The sequence below is a fragment of the Pan troglodytes genome, chromosome 19 (assembly GCF_028858775.2).
Source record: "Pan troglodytes isolate AG18354 chromosome 19, NHGRI_mPanTro3-v2.0_pri, whole genome shotgun sequence".
NCBI classification, from domain to species: domain Eukaryota; kingdom Metazoa; phylum Chordata; class Mammalia; order Primates; family Hominidae; genus Pan; species Pan troglodytes.
In genome coordinates this window covers 61780671-61800076 of record NC_072417.2, presented here as the reverse complement: position 1 = coordinate 61800076, position 19406 = coordinate 61780671, and the positions used below count along the sequence as shown (strand labels likewise).

General features: G+C 46.3%; 1 protein-coding gene across 7 annotated transcripts in view; it reads right to left on the bottom strand.

Moving 5' to 3' along the window:
* Positions 1–19406, bottom strand: part of PIK3R5 (phosphoinositide-3-kinase regulatory subunit 5) — an 87794-nt gene that overhangs the window by 25245 nt on the left and 43143 nt on the right. For all 7 annotated transcript variants that reach the window (XM_016932414.3, XM_054670477.2, XM_016932412.4 and 4 more), the window contains exons 2-5: positions 8120–8235; positions 5803–5903; positions 2414–2482; positions 1418–1556 (exon numbers count right to left, since the gene is read on the bottom strand). In XM_016932414.3, the coding sequence (XP_016787903.1) occupies positions 1418–1556; positions 2414–2482; positions 5803–5903; positions 8120–8222 (412 nt within the window). In that variant the 5' untranslated portion in view covers positions 8223–8235. The remainder of the gene's footprint in view (positions 1–1417; positions 1557–2413; positions 2483–5802; positions 5904–8119; positions 8236–19406) is intronic.

The window sequence follows — 19406 nt, the reverse complement described above, 5'->3', positions numbered from 1 at the left end:
GCCCTATAGTACCTTCAAAAAATGGAAATATTTCCTTCTTACTCTCCTTTAAAAATACATGAATGAATATATACTAAGTGCATAAATAAATCTTTCAAATAGATTTTTTTATTTTCTTTATATATAAATTTATTTATTTGTAAAATATTTATATATTATGTTTTTTAATTTACATATATTTTATAAATTTTAAAAATATCTTGGTATTTTGATTGTGGTTACGTTTACTTTCCTAACACCTGGTCTCATTACAATATTGATTCAACCCAGCAATACGATTCTTCAATTATTCATTCTTCAGCAAAGTTTGTTTTCTCTATATAGGTTATTAAAATTTCTTTTATTTTTTATTTTTAATTGCTATTGTAAATTTTTTAAAATTATGTTTTCTCACTGGTTAATGCTGGTTTATAAAAGAAGCTCTTAGCTACCTGTTTTCTAGTTCTGACAATTCTTTGTTCAGGGGATTCTCTCAGCCTTGACAGAAAACCAATTGTTTGAGCTCCAACTAATTAAAATTTCTCTTCTTCAGAAGAGAAAGCATTCTTTTGTCTTTTTGCATAGGCAAATACCTATAAGCCAAAAGAGGAAGATTATTGGCTCTAAAGAACATGCCTCTAGTATTTTACCTTGGGCTGTTGCCATATTAAAAGCACTTCTAGAGTAATCGTTTCCATATATTGAGGGGTTTTGAATATCAGGAATGATGATGAATTTTATGAAATATTTTAGAGGCATCTATTGAGATGCTTTTGCGAATTTATTCCTTTGAGTACTGATTCGCTGAGCCGCTTCTCAGTAAATCACACTTGATAAGTTTTCTCCTGCACTACTGTAGCTTCCTTAGACCTGATTTGCATGTCTATGACAGCACCTGCAATTTCTGAAGAATTCTTACTTTTCAGACCCCACACATGAAAACTGAGTCCCGGGTCTTGTCCACATTTGTCACAGTGGTCATTGTTCCTAGTACCAGCCACCTTCCCCGACCCAAACTGCATCAACCCACACACACAATTACCTACTTGTTCCTGGGGCACAGAGAACATGCAAAGCCCTCTTGTCAGCATCCTGGGGGCTTCTCTGTCTGATCTGGGTAGCCTTGGAGACCCCTTGACTAACCAGATCAGAGGCACAGGCCAAGGTGGGGTCTCCTTGCCCTGAGTGCCTGCTCCTACTTCCCCTAACAATCGCTCCTCGAGTTACCTCCCATATTTACTTTCATCTTGTGTGGATTCAACCATCAGATGCTTGATGGTGCTGTGAAGAGGAGACTCCATGTTTGTGAACCAAGGCGTCGGCAGAGATGAATCAAAGGATGCAAGGTAAGGAGGGTCACAAAAAACAGTTTCAGAGGAGTTGGAAGCATTCTGACCTTCTGAGCCCTGTCCCCCGTGCCAGCTGCCTCAGTGCTTACCTGGGGCCTTGAGTTCAGCATCAATGAAGGTGAGCAGCTCCTGGCAGATGCTGCAGTAAGGAACAGGCCAGGTCAGGAACCGGTGGTAGGTGCTGGCTGCCTTCAGAAGGAGATCCGAGTCTGGTGGGAAGTGTGGTGTCTAGGATGGAGGCAGGCAACAAGCAAAGAGATCTAGGTGAGAAAAGGCTCAGATAGTCCCAGACAGCTTCTGCTCCCTTTCTGGAATATTCCACAAAAGACACACATTTCCTGGCAGCAGCATGTCCCAGGACAAGGTCAGGTGGAACTGGAAGTTACTCACAGGGAGTGGGTTACAGATGGGCAAGATGGCACCCAGGGTGTCTCTACTGGGAGGGACTTGCTTTACCCAATGCTTGAGTGAGCCTCTCTGAAAGGCTGTCCCCTTACTGGTAAATGGTGCCATTGCTGACACTTGTTATGGATAATGGTCTTCAATGCCTAAACCACCTTTACTTAAATAGCCTCATTACAGGTAAATGTTTATTTTTTGAGGGCGGATTCAATGGTCTTCAGTGTTATGTTACGGATAATGGTCTTCAATGCCTAAACCATCTTTACTTAAATAGCCTCATTACAGGTAAATGTTTATTTTTTGAGGATGGATTCAGTCAGTGTACACATTTGATGCCCCCTGTCTGGTGAATACAGGGGGTGATCACATTGGGTGAAACCGACTACTGGGGTGAAAAATGAGGTGGACATAGAATATCTCTTGTGGCTTGTGAACAGACAGTGACAGCAGTTCCAACATGGGAGCCCAGAGATGCCAGGCACCATGGCGGCCACATGGAGTCACTGGAAGCCTCTCATGGTGGCTGCTCTGAAGCCATCTAAGGGTTGAAACCCATTTCACATGCCTCTGCTTGACAGTTTCTCTCTCTGCTTATCTCCAGAGGTGTGAGGGCTCTGCCCCAGATAGAGGTCGCTCCTCCCCCTCCTCCCTCACCTCCAGCATCCTGGCCCACGTGGACTTACACAAAGAACAGTGGAATAGAAGAGCAGGGCCAGTGGGGTGAGCAGGTCGTAGGTGCCCTTCTCCTGGACCTGTGGAGAGGAGGAGAAGGGGAATGAGACTCATTCACGGGGTCCAGGGCTCCCTGAGGCAGAATACAGTGGTTCTTCCTCATTCTAGCCTTTCTTTTTTTTTTTTTAGGGGAAAATAGTGCAATCACATGACAAACATTTGGAAAATGGATGTAAATGAAAACACTTACAATTTCCCCTCCCAAACCCAACCACAGCTGTTTCAATGTCCCTCTTCTGATGCCATTTTTGCCCTATGTATTTTCTTTTCTTTTTTTTAAAATTTTATTTTAAGTTCTGGGATACATGTGCAGAACGTGCAGGTTTGTTACGTAGGTATACATGTGCCATGGTGGTTTGCTGCACCCATCAACCTGTCATCTAGGTTTTAAGCCCCACATGCATTAGGTATTTGTCCTAATGCTCTCCCTCCCCTTGTCCCCCATCCCCGACAGGCCCCGGTGTGTGATGTCCCCTCCCTGTGTCCATGTGTTCTCATTGTTCAAATCCCACTTATGAGTGAGAACATGCGGTGTTTGGTTTTCTGTTCCTGTGTCTGCGAAGCTATAAGCTGTGTGTATATTTTTACTCCTAACGTATTTTACATATAGTATTATAAGTAAATTTCTGTTTTACTATACGGTCTCTAAGACCACCTTTTTTCCCTTCTGGTTATACATTTACCTGTTATTTGTGTTATAAATATTTTTTTCCAGTTGGTTGTTTGCCTTTTAATTTTATAAATATTTTTGATGTACAGAAATTACAGGTGTTGATTTTTCCTTTATGGATTTTCGCTTTTGCATGCAAGGATCATGTAAATATTCATATATACTTTCTTATCTTCTTTGAAGCTTCGTTTTCTGAAATTGAAATATTTAGTCTGGGCCCAGTGGCTCATGCCTGTAATCTCAACACTTTGGGAGGCCGAGGCAGGTGGATCACTTGAGGCCAGGAGTTCGAGACCAGCCTGACCAACATGGCAAAACCCCATCTGTACTAAAAATACAAAAATTAGCTGGGCACAGTGGCGCACACCTGTAATCCCAACTACTCGGGAGGCTGAGACTCTGTCTCAAAAAAAAAAAAGGAGAAATATTTAATGCAACTAGAATTTCACCTGCTATATGGTGTCAGTTGGGGATCTCACTCTATCTTTTTCCAAATGTTTAGTCAATTTTCCCTAAGCCATTTAATAAATCTTATGATGTAATTGTATCGTATATTAAATTTTATTTATGCCCTTGGATAATATCCATCATTTTTAGCTGCATTATACTCCTTCTGGTAGACCTCCATAACTTATTAGTTTCTTTTTCTTTTTTGAGATGGAGTCTTGCTCTGTCGCCAGGCTGGAGTGCAGTGGTGCAATATCGGCTCACTGCAACCTCCGCCTCCTGGGTTCAACCAATTCTTGAGCCTCAGCCTCCCAAGCAGGTGGGATTACAAGCACATGCCACCATACCCAGCTAATTTTTGTATTTTTTTTTAGTAGAGATGGGGTCTCACCATGTTGGCCAGGATGGTCTTGATCTCCAGACCTCATGATCTGCCCACCTTGGCTTCCCAAAGTGCTGGGATTACAGGCGTGAGCCACCATGCCTGGCATCTTATTAGTTTCATTGTGGACATTCAAGATTATTTTCTTGGTATTTTACATATTTTGCAATGAACACTACTATGCAGCACATTCCTTTTTCCATAATCTGGATTATTAATCTAGAAAGGAGTTCAAGAAGTGGAGTCAACAGATCAAAGATTATCAACATGTTTATAGACTTTTATGACCTTTGAGACATATTGTCATATTGCTTTCCAAAAGGATTTTGCCATTTATACTATGTATATATATAAAAGTACGATTTTCACCATGCTTTTCCTGCATTGGTTTTTATCTTTTTTTAACAAAAAAAATTTAAAAAGAGAGAGAGAGAGAGAAATAGGGTCTTGCTCTGTCGCACAGGCTGGAGTGCAGTGGCATGATCTTGGCTCACTGCAGCCTTGACCTCCTGGGCTCAAGCAATCCTGCCTCAGCCTCCCAAGTAGCTGAGATTACAGGTGTGCACCACCACAACCGGCTACTTTTTGTATTTTTTTGTAGAGACGAGGTCTTGCTATGTTGCCCAGGCTGGTCTTGAACTCCTGGGCTCAAGGATTTCTCCCACCTGAGTCTCTCAAAGTGCTTAGATTACAGGCACAAGCCACTGTACCTGGCCTTACCTTTTGTTTTTTAGCTAATTTGTTAGGCAAAGTTTCTCTCATTATGGTTTTAATTTGCATTTATTTTAGTATCGCTTTTTCATATTTGTTTACAACTTCTATTTCTCCTTTTGTGAACTGCCTCTCTGATACAACCTACCACACCACATGCACACATGTGCACACCACATGATTTAGAATTCACTGGTCAGAAGGTTTCTCGGTCCATTTTGGAACTCATGGGGGTTGGAGATACAGAGAAAGCCCCATCATGTCTTCTCTGCTAGATGAGCCCAGTAGGCTCAAATTTAGAATCTTCCTTCTCTTTATCCTTAATAGACAATGTGTCTACCAAGCCTGGCGGATCGGACCTTTCTATGAAACCCTCCTCTATTGCTACACGGTGATCCAGACTTTCCATTTGGGTTTATATGTTATGCACTCCAGAGGTGGTTCAGCTCTTCTGAGCTGGTTGGCTTATGATGAGGGAAAAAACTACCAGGTAAATAGTGGGGTCAGAACTGTAACCTTGGGCATCTTCTTACAGGGATAGGTAGCCGAGAGTGAAAGTGACATGTTTTCCAAATCACATGTATTTAAAATAATTAAAACACACACACACACACACACACACACATACACACCATAAAAGAGAATTCTTTACAAAAGAGCCCAAATCCTCTTTTGGGACTCACAGCTATTCTGGAACCCAAGCCCAGCTCAGCACTAAACACATTCCTCTTCTTTGTCATGAAGCCATTGACTGAACTATGAGAGGAGGCCTCAGTTTACCTTTCTGATCAGTTTTCTCTTTCCTGTCTTTGTTTTTATGGATCTTTTTGAGGAAAGGAATTGGGTAAAGTGTCTTCTCCCTTCCTAGTCTATATCTGGACTTATAAGCCATGTCTGTAGCTGAACTCAGGACCCTAGCTCGCGTATGATGTGTTCTTACTGAATGCACCCCCTTCTTAGAAACCTCTCATATGCAAGCGCTACCGAAACACAAAACTCACAGGTTCCCAGGGCCTTTGCCCAGCCCCTCTGGAGGTCCAGGCACCCAGGAATGATGTTCTCTGGGACCTATTTCTCCACTCTACGAGGCCGACCCCAGATCTGCCCTTCAATTCCTGACTCGCCCTCACCTCTCGGGTCTTCTGCAGGATCTGCTCAAGGAGGATAAGGAAGTGGCCGGGGTCCCTGCTGACCAGCTCCTGCAGGCTCCAGCAGTTCAGACACAGCCCAGCTGGAAAAGGAGAGAGAGGCAAGGGGTCAGTTCTGGTGTCTTCCAGCCACATTCAGGCAGGGGCTGTAAAGAAGGGGCATTTATGCTGGAACATTTTTCTGTGGTATTGCACTGGAACACTCTTTTTTTTTTTGAGACAGAGTCTTGCTCTGTCGCCAGGCTGGAGTGCAGTGGTGCGATCTCAGCTCACCGCAACCTCTGCCTCCCGGGTTCAAGCGATTCCCCTGCCTCAGCCTCCCAAGTAGCTGGGATTACAGGCACGTGCCACCGCACCCAGCTCATTTTTGTATTTTAGTAGAGATGGGGTTTCACCATGTTGGCCAAGATGGTCTCGATCTCCTGACCTCGTGATCCGCCCGCCTCGGACTCCCAAAGTGCTGGGATTATAGGCATGAGCCACTGCACCCGGCCTGGAACACTCCTTTCTAAAGTAAGTGAATCTAGGAGAAGATGCTGGATCAACACTCAACCCTACCATGCCCCATCAAGACATAATGACAAATTCCCTGTTCCTGCATATGCAAGAGACACAGGGATTGGAGATGCAGGCTGGGAAGCCCTTTAGAGGACAATGAGCTCACTATGACTCCGCTCCCTGTGGAAGCACCAGTTCTCCCACAACCTCTCCTGCCCTGGTTTCCTACAGTGGGTTCTGGTACCTATGAGTTGCAGGGAGGTTAGAACAGAGGCAGAAATTGCTGGAAGAATACAGAGAGGAGCCACGGTGAGTTCCATCCCAAGACGCAAGACTGAGTCTACAGCAGCCATGGAGCTTCCCAGGAATGGCAATGGAGCCCAGGAAGGGGAAGCTAAACGAGTTCTATTTTAAAAGCTGCCATGAGCACTTTGTCACTCTGTAACTTCCCCAGACTTTCTTATTTTGTCAGTCTCTGCTTCCCTGCAGTCAGCAAGGGTAAACCCCTAAAAATTAAAGGGACGGCCTGGGGCGGAGGAGCAGGGAGGGACTGTGTGTATGTGTGTGTGGAGTGGGGAGTGAGAGCTGCAGGAGTGGAAATGGATTGAACTTGAACTTCGTGGAGCTCAAGCTCCAGGACCTCTCACGTGTACAGGCTCCTTCCAAAGTTCTGGAGGCTTCTAACAATGTGTCCATGTGGTCACAGGTTGTCAGAAAATTTGCAAAGGTCAGATATTTTTATATTCTTTTGCTTAACGATAGCCCTCTCCCCAGCCCTATGAGCTTAGCCTCCATCAAAACCTGAGTAGCAGGCAAGAAAGAAAACTACCATTTATTGACCACCTACTATGTGCCAATACAGTGCTAGGCCTCTGAATACATTATCTTCATTGAGGATCCCACTGTCCCTTCAGAAAAGTGGTTCCATTGTTATTATTCCCATTTTGCAGACAAGGCAAGTAGGGCCAGGGTCCTGGGAGGATAAGTGGCCTGCTCAGGGTTGTAAAGCCAATGGGAGATAGCTTTAATCCAGGTCTGTCTCATTCCAAAGGCCAAGGACAGCCTGTCAGAGGAAGCGACATTTGAGCTGAGACCTGGATGAGAAGGAGCCAGCTATGTGTAGTTCCCAGGGAAGAGTTCCAGGCAGCAAGTGCAAAGGTGCTGAGGTACGGAGGGACCAGGTATGTTCAAGGAGCACTGGGTGGCTACTCACGGAGAAGTTAGGGAGGCCAGTGAGATATGGGGCATGAGAAAGCTCTACAAGCATAAGAATTATTACAGCCAGGCGCCAGCCTTCAGAGACGCAATTGCCCGGGACTGCGGACACCCTGTTTTTTAGTCCTGGGAGGTGGGAAACATAGAGGCCTCCTGCTCTCTGCAGCTCTGCTGAGTTTTCCCTTATTCTATAGGGAAGAGGAGGATAGGACTATGAGGGAACTAGAAACAAACAAACAGGAGAATTCTGGGGAGAGCTGCCTGTGAATTCCCAGCTGCTTTTTCAGAATCAGCAGTTGTGGTTTTCTAAGCAGATTCGATGGATTCTTCCAGAAGCAAAAGGCAGCCAGCCCTGAGTAGGATGAGGAAGATACCGTGGGAGAAGGGAGAAAGTGCCAGATACTGAGGTCTGACTATATCAAGTGCTGTGCCGGGCACCTGCCCAGGAGAAGGCTGGGGCTTGCCCAAGTCACACAGACAGGGTTTGACCTAGAATTTGCCAGTTTCCATGCCTGGTCCAGTGCCCACCGTGGCCCCTGAGGCTTCCTTGAGCCCTCTAACACCTCCCCGGCTCCCTTGGACCTACCTGACCAGGAGGTGGAGCGGCGGCTGAGGCTGAGTCCATGCAGGCAGCGTTCCAGGGCATGCTGGATGCGGTCCTCCGTGCATGTCGTGGCCCCTGGCTGCATCCTGGGTCATCGCCTGCATGGGGGACAGACACCAGTCAGCTTGTTGAGCTCCTTTCCCAGAGAGCACCTGGTCCAGTAAAGACAACAGGTGCTCACGGTGCAGCGCGATCAGCCCAGCCCAGCTATAGCTCAGGTGCTGTGGAAACAGGACCAGGGGCCTTACAGCTGCCTCCAGGGTAGGAATGGCATCTGGAGGGCCACATCTGAGTGGCAGGACAGAGCACCCCTGCAGCAGAACGGGACAGAGGTGTGGGAAGTAAGGGGTCAGGAATGGGAGCAGAGAGGTGGAAAGGGACCTGCCTTACCCACTGGGCAGTGGGGAGTGTCGCCAAGTACCCAGGGAGTGGTCAGACTCCAGTGGGCTGGGCAGGAAGATCCTGAGGGGAAAATCAGAATCACTCGGAGGACTTTTTCTGAATTTCCAGGCTGTGTTTTCCAAACCTCCAGGGATGGGGCAGAGAGCGTGTCCCTGATGAGAAGGCCACAGCAACTCCCTCAATATGCTTGGAGGGAGCTCCCTCTGATTGGGTGCCCAGGTCACAGGCATCTGTGTCCTTTCTGCCCTAACCTCCACTTTTGCCATTTTTCTTTCCTTCCCCTGGGGCTTGGCAATGTTACCTGTCATTCAAAGACCTTCCCTGCCCTCCTTCCTCATCCTACTGAGGAGAATCCAAGGGGTGCTTAGCTAAGCTGGAAAGTCACTGAAGAGGGAATTTCAGGAGGGTTTTAGCCCCGTATGGGGAACTGAGAGCCCCCAGCAGGGCCAGCCCAGCTTCTTAGTTATGTATGAGGGCTTCTGGGTCTCTGGGGAAGCCACGGAAGGTGATTTGGCCCAGTGATTAAGCTTGGTTCTGGCATCCGACAGACTTACACTCAAACCTGGACTCTGATATTTGCTAGCCATGTGACTTTGGGCAAATACTTTAACTTTTCCAAACTTCTGTTGACTTATCTGTAAAATGGGATGACAATGGTGCTAACCTCATGGGGCTCTTGGGAAGATAAAATGCTGTAGCAGATGCGCTGAGTAAGCTTCCAACACGCGAGAGCTGCCCTGCTACAGTCATTGCCATCATCGCCCTGGCCTCAGGGGATGCCACTGCACTCACTCCTTCCGGGCAGACCCCTTCACTGGCCAGTCAGGCCAGGCCATAGAGGGATGCTGAGAAAGCTGCAGTTCAGTTCTGGAAGCCAGAAGAGGAAGCACAGAGCTCGGAGCTGAGCCATGCAAATGACATACAAAGAGGGATAAAATCCTAACCTGGGTTCAGCTGCGCGGCTAGAGTATTCAGCTTACGGAGGCCCCACACAGGCAAATCCTCCTGCCTCCCCAGCCTGGGAGGCACCACTCGCTGAGTGAAAACTAAGCCCTTTGTGAGCTCTCCAGCATCCTTTCACAGTGTCTGTGGTAGGCTATGCATTCCAAAGCCGGACAGTGCAGCAGTGGGCACGCAGGAAGCGGCACACGCACCTTTGTTCCATCACGGGTTCACTGACTGTCTGCCATGTGCCAGGCACTAGCGGAGACTAGAGGAGACAGCAGTGAACCAAGCAGCTGTGCTCCTTGGTGGGAGACACAGACACTGAGCAATGGAGCAAACAAAGACGTGATTCCAAGAAGTGAAACATGCTGTAAAGGATGGTGCTGGGAGTGGGACAAGTGGGGACCCCCCTCCAGGGTGCTGGGGGGTCAGGGAGGCCTCTCTGAAGAAGGGACATTTAAGCTGGATGAGGAAGCCAGGGCAAGTGAGGGGGAAGAGTATTGGAGAAAGGGGAGCCAGCCCATGCCAGGAATTAGCTTGCTGAGAACCTGGACCCAGGAGTATATGCCAGGGTGCCAGGCTGGCCCAGGACACAGACTAACCCATAAGGTCCCATGCCTTCTGGCTGTGGAGGTGAAGAGCTGAGTTCAGAAAACCTTTCACGGGTGGCTGGGTGCGGTGGCTCATGCCTGTAATCCCAGCACTTTGGGAGGCCAAGGTGGGCGGATCACTTGAGGTCAGGATTTCGAATCCAGCCTGGCCAACATCTTGAAACCCCATCTCTACTAAAAAATATTTTAAAAAATTAGCCAGGCGTGGTGGCAGGCGCCTGTAATCCCAGTTACCCGGGAGGCTGAGGCAGGAGAATCGCTTGAACCCGGGAGGCGGAGGTTGCAGTAAGTCGAGATCACACCACTGCACCCCAGCCTGGGTGACAGAGCGAGATTCCATCTCAAAAAGAAAAAAAGAAAAGAAGAAAACCTTTCATTGGTGACTCAAGACCTTGGGTGTGTCCATTAGCAGCACCTGGATGCCCAAAGACATCCTGAGGCCCTTCCATGTGACTTTTACAGTTGCCTTTGGATCTTCTGTTTAACACCTCCACAGGTAGCTCAGGTCGTGAGTCCACTGACCCTGAGCCAGACCGGGCAGACCCCCTCCCTGACCTGGGATTGTGCTGGCACCTGGCATGGATGAGCATCTGTGGGGATTGACACCTGTGATGAGGCCTCATCTTTCTGCCTCCCATGGCAGCCCGACCGCAAGACCCTCTGGAGGTGGGTCCTATTCCAGCTCAGGGCTAACGGCACCTGCTGGAGGAGGTAAAACACCAGACACCTTCACATGGATGAGCCTGGGGCATAAACAGCTGGCCCAGATGTCACCAGCGACCCTTTGTTCTCACAGGCTGATTTCTCCCAGGTTACCCCCAGGGCAGGTTCTTGGAGGGAGCTCAGAGGCCTCCCCAGCAAGTCCCTCATTTTACAGAAGGGGAGGCTGAGGTCCAGTAAGGATAAGGGGCTTGTTCAAGGCAGCTGGGAGAGAGTTGACACTGGTATAAACAGACAAGGGGATCAGGGAGGACTTTTTATTTTCAAATAGTGGCTGAGACCCAATTCTAGGGACAAAAGGTGCTAAATCCTCTGCATTCTAAAGTTCTAAGAGCCACGGAGTATTGTCAAGGACGTGGGCGCAGCCACTCTGGTGGGCTTGCTGGGAGGTGTCAGTCCAGAACCAGCACAGTGACCCGCCAATCCGTGTCATAAGATTGGGAAGAGAAAAAGGGTTGTCAACCCTTCTGGAAGATCCTTCCTTCTCTCTGCAAAGCCGAGGGCAGAGGGCTTTCAGAGAAGTCCTGACACAGACTGGGATGCCCAAAGCTGAGGATGCTGCCCTTTGTTCCTCGGGTCACTATCTACTCAGCCGGCAAACTCACTCGCCTGCTCCTGTGCTGCCTGTGAGCCATGGCAGGGCTGAGACAAGGGGCAGAGGGGGCATCTTGCAGACCCACTGTTGGACAAGTCAACAGCTCCAGATTGGGGTGAGGGGTGGAACAAACGTGGGGCTTGAGCCGGTTTGTTGTTACTTTTCTAGAGGGCTGCCAGCAGCATGAGGGAAACCTATCAGAAGGAGGCTGAAGGCTGGACCAATTTTGTAGGAAGCTGGATGGGGCAGGTTAAAGATGGGAAATTGGTGGCACAGAGAGGTTAAACAGCTTGCCTAAAGTCACACAGCTAGGAGATGGCAAAGCCAGGGTATAAACCCAGGGAGTCTGGGGTTTCAACCACTAGAATACATTGCCCCTCAGCATAGTCGGAGGCAGTTACTGGAAGAAAATTGAAACCAATTCATGTTACTACTTCAACAAGTGAAGACTTGATTTTGCTTTAAGAGGTAGGCTGGGCATGTCTGTAATCCCAGCAGTTTGGGAGGCTGAGGCGGGTGGATCACCTGAGGTCAGGAGTTTGAGACCAGCCTGGCCAACATGGGGAAACCCTGTCTCTACTAAAAATACAAAAAAATAGCTGGGTGTGGTGGTGCACACCTGTAATCACAGCTACTCGGGAGGCTGAGGCATGAGAATGGCTTGAACCCGGGAGGTGGAGGTTGCGGTGAGCCAAGATCGTGCCAGCCTGGGTGACAGAGCAAGACTCTGTCTCAAAAAAAAAAAAAAAATCTAGACTCTCAGTTGCTGGGGATTGTGAGCCCCACCACATCTATCTACACCAGCTGCCCCGCACAGCCCTGCATCCTCCAGAGAAAAGGCGAAGGCTCACAGGAGTGTGTGCCAGAGGGGATACCAAGCAACACTCTCTCGGACTCCACCGGTGATGACCGTGGTGGCTCACGGGGCCTAGGCGTCTCTAGCCTGGAGCATGTCCTGAACCGTGTGATCTGGGTTTTAAGACCCCTCTGCCCAGCCCCTGCTGCGATGGCCAAGCTGGTTATGCCATGAAGCAGGAGTGAGTCATCCTGCTCACTCATTACGTGTCCCACACTGTAATGGACGCAAACACAAGATGCAAATGAATGTTCTCAGCCAACACCACTTCTGCACACTCCTGTCCTTAAGGGGGCAGAACACAGTGCCATGGGGCTGCTGCTAGCACACCCCACCCAATGCCTGACTGCCCATGGCTTCTCTTTCTCATTCTGGGGCTGCCTGTGACTTTCCCATCTCCTGGCCTCAGTGTACCCCTTCCCCCCAACCCCGCCCTGCTCAAGGGACACATCAAAGCCTTCTCCACGGAAGGGCAGGATATCCTCAGGCACTGGTGGAATTCTGGTGTGCCAGCCTCCCCGGCATTCCAAGGCTTTCTCGAGCTCGCCCCAAGTTCTTCTCAGAGGCAGGACTTGCCTGAGCCACTAGCCCCTGGGAGCCTGAGAGATGGGGAGAGGGAACCCAGCCAGAGGACCCTCAGCTGAGCTGCCCTGGGGGTTAACCCAGCACACCGGGCTCACCACCCAGCCCTTTGACACGCTCATTTCCGTCTGAGTCAGTCATCAGCTGTTTCTTATGACTTGTCAGCAGAACCTCACGGCTTTGGGGCAGAGGTGAGGGGGGAAGACAGTGGCACCCGCTCTCCCAGCATGACGCCTTTTTTCAAAAGCTGGGTAAGCAGGGCCTGGCTTCCCTGGCATCACCCTCCCAAGCCCCCTCCCTATCTTGTTGAGAGGAGCTCCCATTGTAAAATTCCAGCTGCTGCCGGGAATGCCGCCCCCCGCCCCCCCACACCCGCCACCAATTCCCCTGCCAGTGGTGAGGTGGTGTTGAAATATCCAACAACAGGGCCTTCCCCCATCTCCAAGTTCCTCTTCTGAGCCAGCAAAGAGGACTCATAGTCCTTGCTGGGGACCCTGCATGGGGCAGAAAGGCCTGGAGTCGGGGTGGGTTGGTGGGACCCCAGAGGGCACAGAGAGAGCCAGTCCTGCTTCCACTTTTTCTTCCCATGTTGACAGGACGCCATGATGTGGAGGGCTCATCTTCCCTCTGATGCAGGGCTGGTCAGAGGAGGTGTAGGGTCTGCCTGGGTCCAGCTTCCCAAGGCAGCCCACGATGGGGCAGGGAGGAGAGCCTCTTGGGGGTTTCTAAATAGTAATGAAAGGAGGAGTTAGAGGGCCTGCATCTCATATGGAGGGGGCCTCCAGGTTCTGGCTGGCTCTCCACACTGCTTTCCTGGTGTTCTGGAATATTCTAGGCCCATGCAGTCCTGGGCTGACCCAGCCTGCTTCCGTCCTGGATGACTCCTCCCTCTCCTGCTTCCTACCTTCCGAGGCTTGACTCTCCCTTCTCTGCCCCAGTCCCTTCCTCATGCCTTCATAAGGCAGAATCTCCACCGTGACCTAAGTAAAAGAATTCTTCCCAACACAGGAAGGATACACCAGAAATTAAGGAGATTGGTTAGCTACTATGGGGGTGGAGGTGAGAAAAGCGTGGATAGGATCAAGGAATGAAACTGGAGATGAGGGAGGAGCAGCACTTCTCTGAGGATTATCTGTGTGTATAGCTTTAACGCTTAGAACCATGGTGATATTTTACATACCCAAAATTAAATAAATAATCGAAATCAACCAGAATATGGGGGCAGGGGACCAAAAGTGGGAGACAAGCAATAACAAATTAACCTAACTGTATAATCAATTACTAACATAACCACACTGACGGGGATAGGGAATGAAAGCACTAACCTCAGTAACTTTGTAAAATGGTACTTTGACTGGATACTGGTCAAAGTCAAAAATAAAAACTATAGACAAATACTGTTTTCCAGCTATTAAATATGTTTCTCACAAGAATGTGAGTTAAAAATTCTAAAAGTTCGGGGCCGGGCATGGTGACTCATGCCTGTAATCCCAGCACTTTGGGAGGCCAAGGCGGGTGGATCACCTGAGTTCAGGAGTTCAAGACCAGCCTGACCAATATGGTGAAACCCTGACTCTATTAAAAATACAAAAATTAGCCGGGTGTGGTGGTGTGCACCTGTAGTCCCAGCTACTCGGGTGGCTGAGACAGAAGAATTGCTTGTACCCAGGAGGCGGAGGTTGCAGTGAGCTGAGATTGTGCCACTGCACTCCAGCCTAGGTGACACAGCAAGACTCCATGTCAAAAAAAGAAAAAAAAGAAAAAAATCTGAAAGTTCTTTATGTGTACACTAGCATTAGACAAATAAGTGAATAAACCATAGATAATAAGAGCTAAAGAAAGATGTGACAAATAAAGAAGGGGGAAGGCTGGAATGAACCTTGTGGAGTTGGACCAGACTTGAAAGAATCAGTATGAACTCATGGTTTTTAATGTATATACAGATAGATACATATAGAAAAATTTTAAAAAGATGTATGTGCTTGGATTAATACACATACGTACATTTTCTAGTTCTGTCTACAGAGAAAGCCCAGAGGCAATGACATCCCAGTAGCAGCAAGCACACCTAGTGCCCAGATCTTGGTTTCTAAATACTATTTTCCAATAAAAGGAAACAGAGCTCCTTGGAGACATGGCTGATCCTAGGATTGAAACAGGAAATATACAAAATAAACCCAGCACATCTTGTAGTGCCAGAAAATAAGTCAATATTTGAAAAACCATGGGGAGTGTCAAAAGGACATAGGGTCTAACCTGAAGGAGCTTCCAATGGCCACAGCTAGGACAATTTGAATGAACAAAGAAAGTGATGAATTATAACTCATAGAATAAAATAAATACCCACAAGTCTATAGATAATTATAGATAATTAAATGTTATAGATAATTGAATAAAAACATAAATGGAGGAGAAATGACAGGTCTTCTTTACAAAAGAATTCCAATTAATAATGTGAGAGGAATGAGAGAAATAGAAAATTGTCACTAGGCAAACACCGTGGTAATAATTGTAGATCCACTGATGATTGCGAAAAATCTGTTAGTGAAAATCTGTGGAGAAATAGGATATTTGTATAGCCTCAAAGTATTTCCCCCCAAATAATTACCACTTATAAAGGGGAAAACAAGAACTTCTCAGTGGAGAAACACAGCAGACAGCACATTAACCATATGATCAAGGTTAACGTGACCAGCAATAAGCTATATATATCAGCATCATGTATCCCCTGCTGTAATGCACCGAGAAGGGAAGGACACGTCACTTCTTTGTGTTTTTTTGTTTTTGTTTTTTTGCCAAAAACACATAACTACAATCATGAGAAAACACCATTCAAAACCCAGTTTGGAGACATTCTATATGGTGATTATTCACCACATAGACATTCACTATGGTGAGTCCTCACCAAAGTGTTCAGGTCATCAAAGATAAGGAAAGATAGAGGACTATCACAGATTGGTAGAGACTAAGGAGACACAAAGGCTAAATGCAATGTGGGATCCTGTACTGAATTGTAGAACAGAAAGAGAACATTAGGGGGAAAATATGCTAAGATTCAAATGAGGTCTGTCGTTTAGTTAATAGTACTCTGTTAGTGACCATTTCCTGGTTTTGATAACTGCACCATGTTTATGTAAGTTGTTAATTAGAGGAAGCTGAGTGAATGGTAGACATGGCTCTAAGACCTTTTATATATTTACATAGCCTTATGCCCTTTCAGTATCTTTCCAGGCAGTTATCAAATGATTCCCTACCTTACATGAGCTTCTTGAACATTGCTATTTCTTCTGTAGTCACAGTGGACTAGTGCAAGTCTGGCTGCCTCAAAATCCCCCAACCTGAAGTTCCTAAACTGGGGCTGAGAATTTCTGGGGCTCTGTGGGGGATTTAAGGGCTGTCTTTGAGAATGTTCAAGTTATGTTTTCATTTTAATGTCAGTCTAGATACAGTTCATAGTTAATATATTCTGGAACATCTTGATGACCACCTCATGACCAAATGTTACCAGATCTCCGTGCCCAGTTTGCATTTGTGTCATACGTGTTGGTGTCACCTAAAAGGACAGGGCACACCATGTGTGTGCTTGGGATCTGCAAGAGCTCAAGGTTAAGCACAATGAGTTAACATAGACAAATGTGTGGAAACATTCCCGGTGCATAACAAACATTCAATATATGTTCTCTGTTACCTATCAGAGTTTCCTTCCTCTCCTCTCCTCTCCTCTCCTCTCCTCTCCTCCCCTCCCCTCTCCTCTCCTCTCCTTTCCTTCTCTCTCTCTCTCTTTCTTTCTTTTTCTTTCTTTTTTTTTTTGGACGGAGTCTCACTCTTTTGCCCAGGCTGGAGTGCAGTGGCATGATCTCGGCTCACTGCAACCTCAGCCTCCGAGGTTCAAGGGATTCTCTTGCCTCCCGAGTAGCTGAGATTACAGGCATGCACCACCATACCAGGCTAATTATTCTACTTTTAGTAGAGACAGGGTTTCACCACGGTGGCCAGGTTGATCTCGAACTCCTGACCTCAAGTGATCCACCTGCCTCGGTCTCCCAAAGTGCTGGGATTACAGGCGTGAGCCACCATGCCCGGCCCAGAGTGCTTTCTTAACACACACATCTCACCTGCCCAACTCTTGATGTCTTCAGAACTAGGCCAAGAAATAAAACACCTCCTGCATGATTCTGATGCACAGTTAGACTTGGAAAGTCATGCTTTTTATTTTACACACACATGCATACACACACACATTTGACTCTAAGACTGGGAAGGCACCTTAGGTACCATTTAGTACAACATTCCCACTCTACAGATAGGAAAACAAAGGCTCTGAGTGGTGAAGGGACTTGCCCCGATCAGACAGCAGTAAATCTGTAAGTAGAATCTGAGCCTGGAACGAAGGATAATCATGCATCCTTCTGCTGAGATGAGGATCGCACTCTCCTTGCTGCCCAGCAGTGAGTGACTTCAGCTGCTCTCCTCAAGGCTATTTTTGGAATCCCTTTTCAAATTTCTTCCAGAGTTATTGGTCTGTTCAGGTATTGAACTTTATGTGTCAACTTTGCAGATTTAGGTTTTCTGACAATATCATTCACTTTAATCAAGATTTTAAAGTTAATTAGCAAGAATCAGAAATTCCTATATAATTTTTACAATTACTTCTGTAATTTTAGCCCTTCTTTTAATGTAACATGTTTTCTTTTAACATACAGGTCCATATGTGTATTAAGTATTTTTTTTTCTTTTTTCTTTTTCTTTTTTTTTTTTTTTGAGACGGAGTTTCGCTCTAGTTGCCCAGGCTGGAGTGCAATGGCGCAATCTTGGCTCACTGCAACCTCTGCCTCCCAGGTTCAAGCTATCTTCCTGCCTCAGCCTCCTGAGTAGCTGGGATTACAGGCATGCATCACCACGGCTGGCTAATTTTTGTACTTTTAGTAGAGATGGGGTTTCACCATGTTGGTCAGGTTGGTCTCAAACTCCTGACCTCAGGTGATCCACCCGCCTCAGCCTCCCAAAGTGCTGGGATTACAGGCATGAGCCGCTGCACCCGGCCTGTATTAAATATTTTATACTACTTCATAGTTCTTTAAATGTTTTTGACATTTACATTAAATGTAATAACTGTGATAACAGCAGTATTTTTGGACAGTGGCTTTAAGTTTCATTTATTTTATTACTCACTGTTTTGTTTTGTACCCTACCATTCCTACTTATAAGTCCTTTATTTTGGTTCATGTCTTGCTCACTCAAGTATTTCGAGTAATTTCAGGACAGATATGTGGGTGAGGTACTTTCTGAAGCTTTACATGTCATGTGTCATTCATTCTGGCTCATGAATTATAGCTTTGCCAATTATAGAATTGGCATAATTCATAATTTTTCACCCTCAAAATGTTCATAGAAACCCAAGAAAATCAACTGAAAAATGGTCATACCAAAGAACAGAGTTAGGTAAAGTGGTTAGGCACAAATTAATATAGAAATCAATATTATCTAACTATGCAAATAAATTATGTTGGGGAAACAAGATTCCACTTCTAACAGCAACAAAAGTAATACAAATTTTTTTTAAAACTTTAAAAATATGTAAGATTTTTATAAAGAAAATGTTTGAGGGACACGAAAAAGCAAAAGTAAATGGAAATACATATTCTGTTGTTAGGAAGATTCAATACCATAAAAAATTAATTCAAAAAGGATCAAAGATCTAAATGTAAAGTGCTAAAACTATAAAACTCTTAGAAGAAAAATTGGGGGAAGCTTCATCACATTGGATTTGTCAAAGATTTCTTGGATATAACACAAAAAGCACAGGCAACAAAAGAAAAAATAGTTAAATATCAAAATTTAAAACTCTGTGCATTAAAGGATACAATCAACAGAGTGAAAAGGCAAGCCATGGAATGGAAGAAAATATTTGCAAATCGTATATCTGATTAAGGGCTACCATCTTGAATATATAAAGAACTCCTATATAACTCAACAACAAAAACAAACCACCCGATTTGTTCATTCTCCATGAGTTTCAGCCTGGAGAATAGGAAGGAAGGAGGGAAGGAGGGAAGGTGGGAGGGTGGGAGAGAAGGAGGGAGGGAGGGAGGAAGAAAAGGAGGAAGGTAATTCTTGAGTGGCTGATCTGTGTCAGGTACTATGTTGGGCGCTTTCACTTAGTTTGATAATCATAATTGATTATCAAATTGATTATCAAATTATTAATCCCCATTGTCTTGGGAATTAACATTCAGTTAATCCCCAAGACATTGATTACTTAGTTTGATAATCATAATCACCCTGTGACATTATCATAATTATTCACATTTCCTGCAGCTCAGGGAGGGTAAGCCATTTATTCACTCAAGTTCCTATGGTCACAATTCCTATGGCCCGAGCTTGAAGTCTGTGCAAAGTTGGCGTGACTCTCAAAGCCCATGTTCTTTCCTATGTCGTGTTCATAGGAAGTCATTTCTACTGGTTTCTAGACACTTAAAGGGCTGAGTGTACTGTTTCGTCTCAGTGTTGTAATTTGAGGCTTCCAGGGAAGACGTCTTGCATAAAAATTGGCTGAGT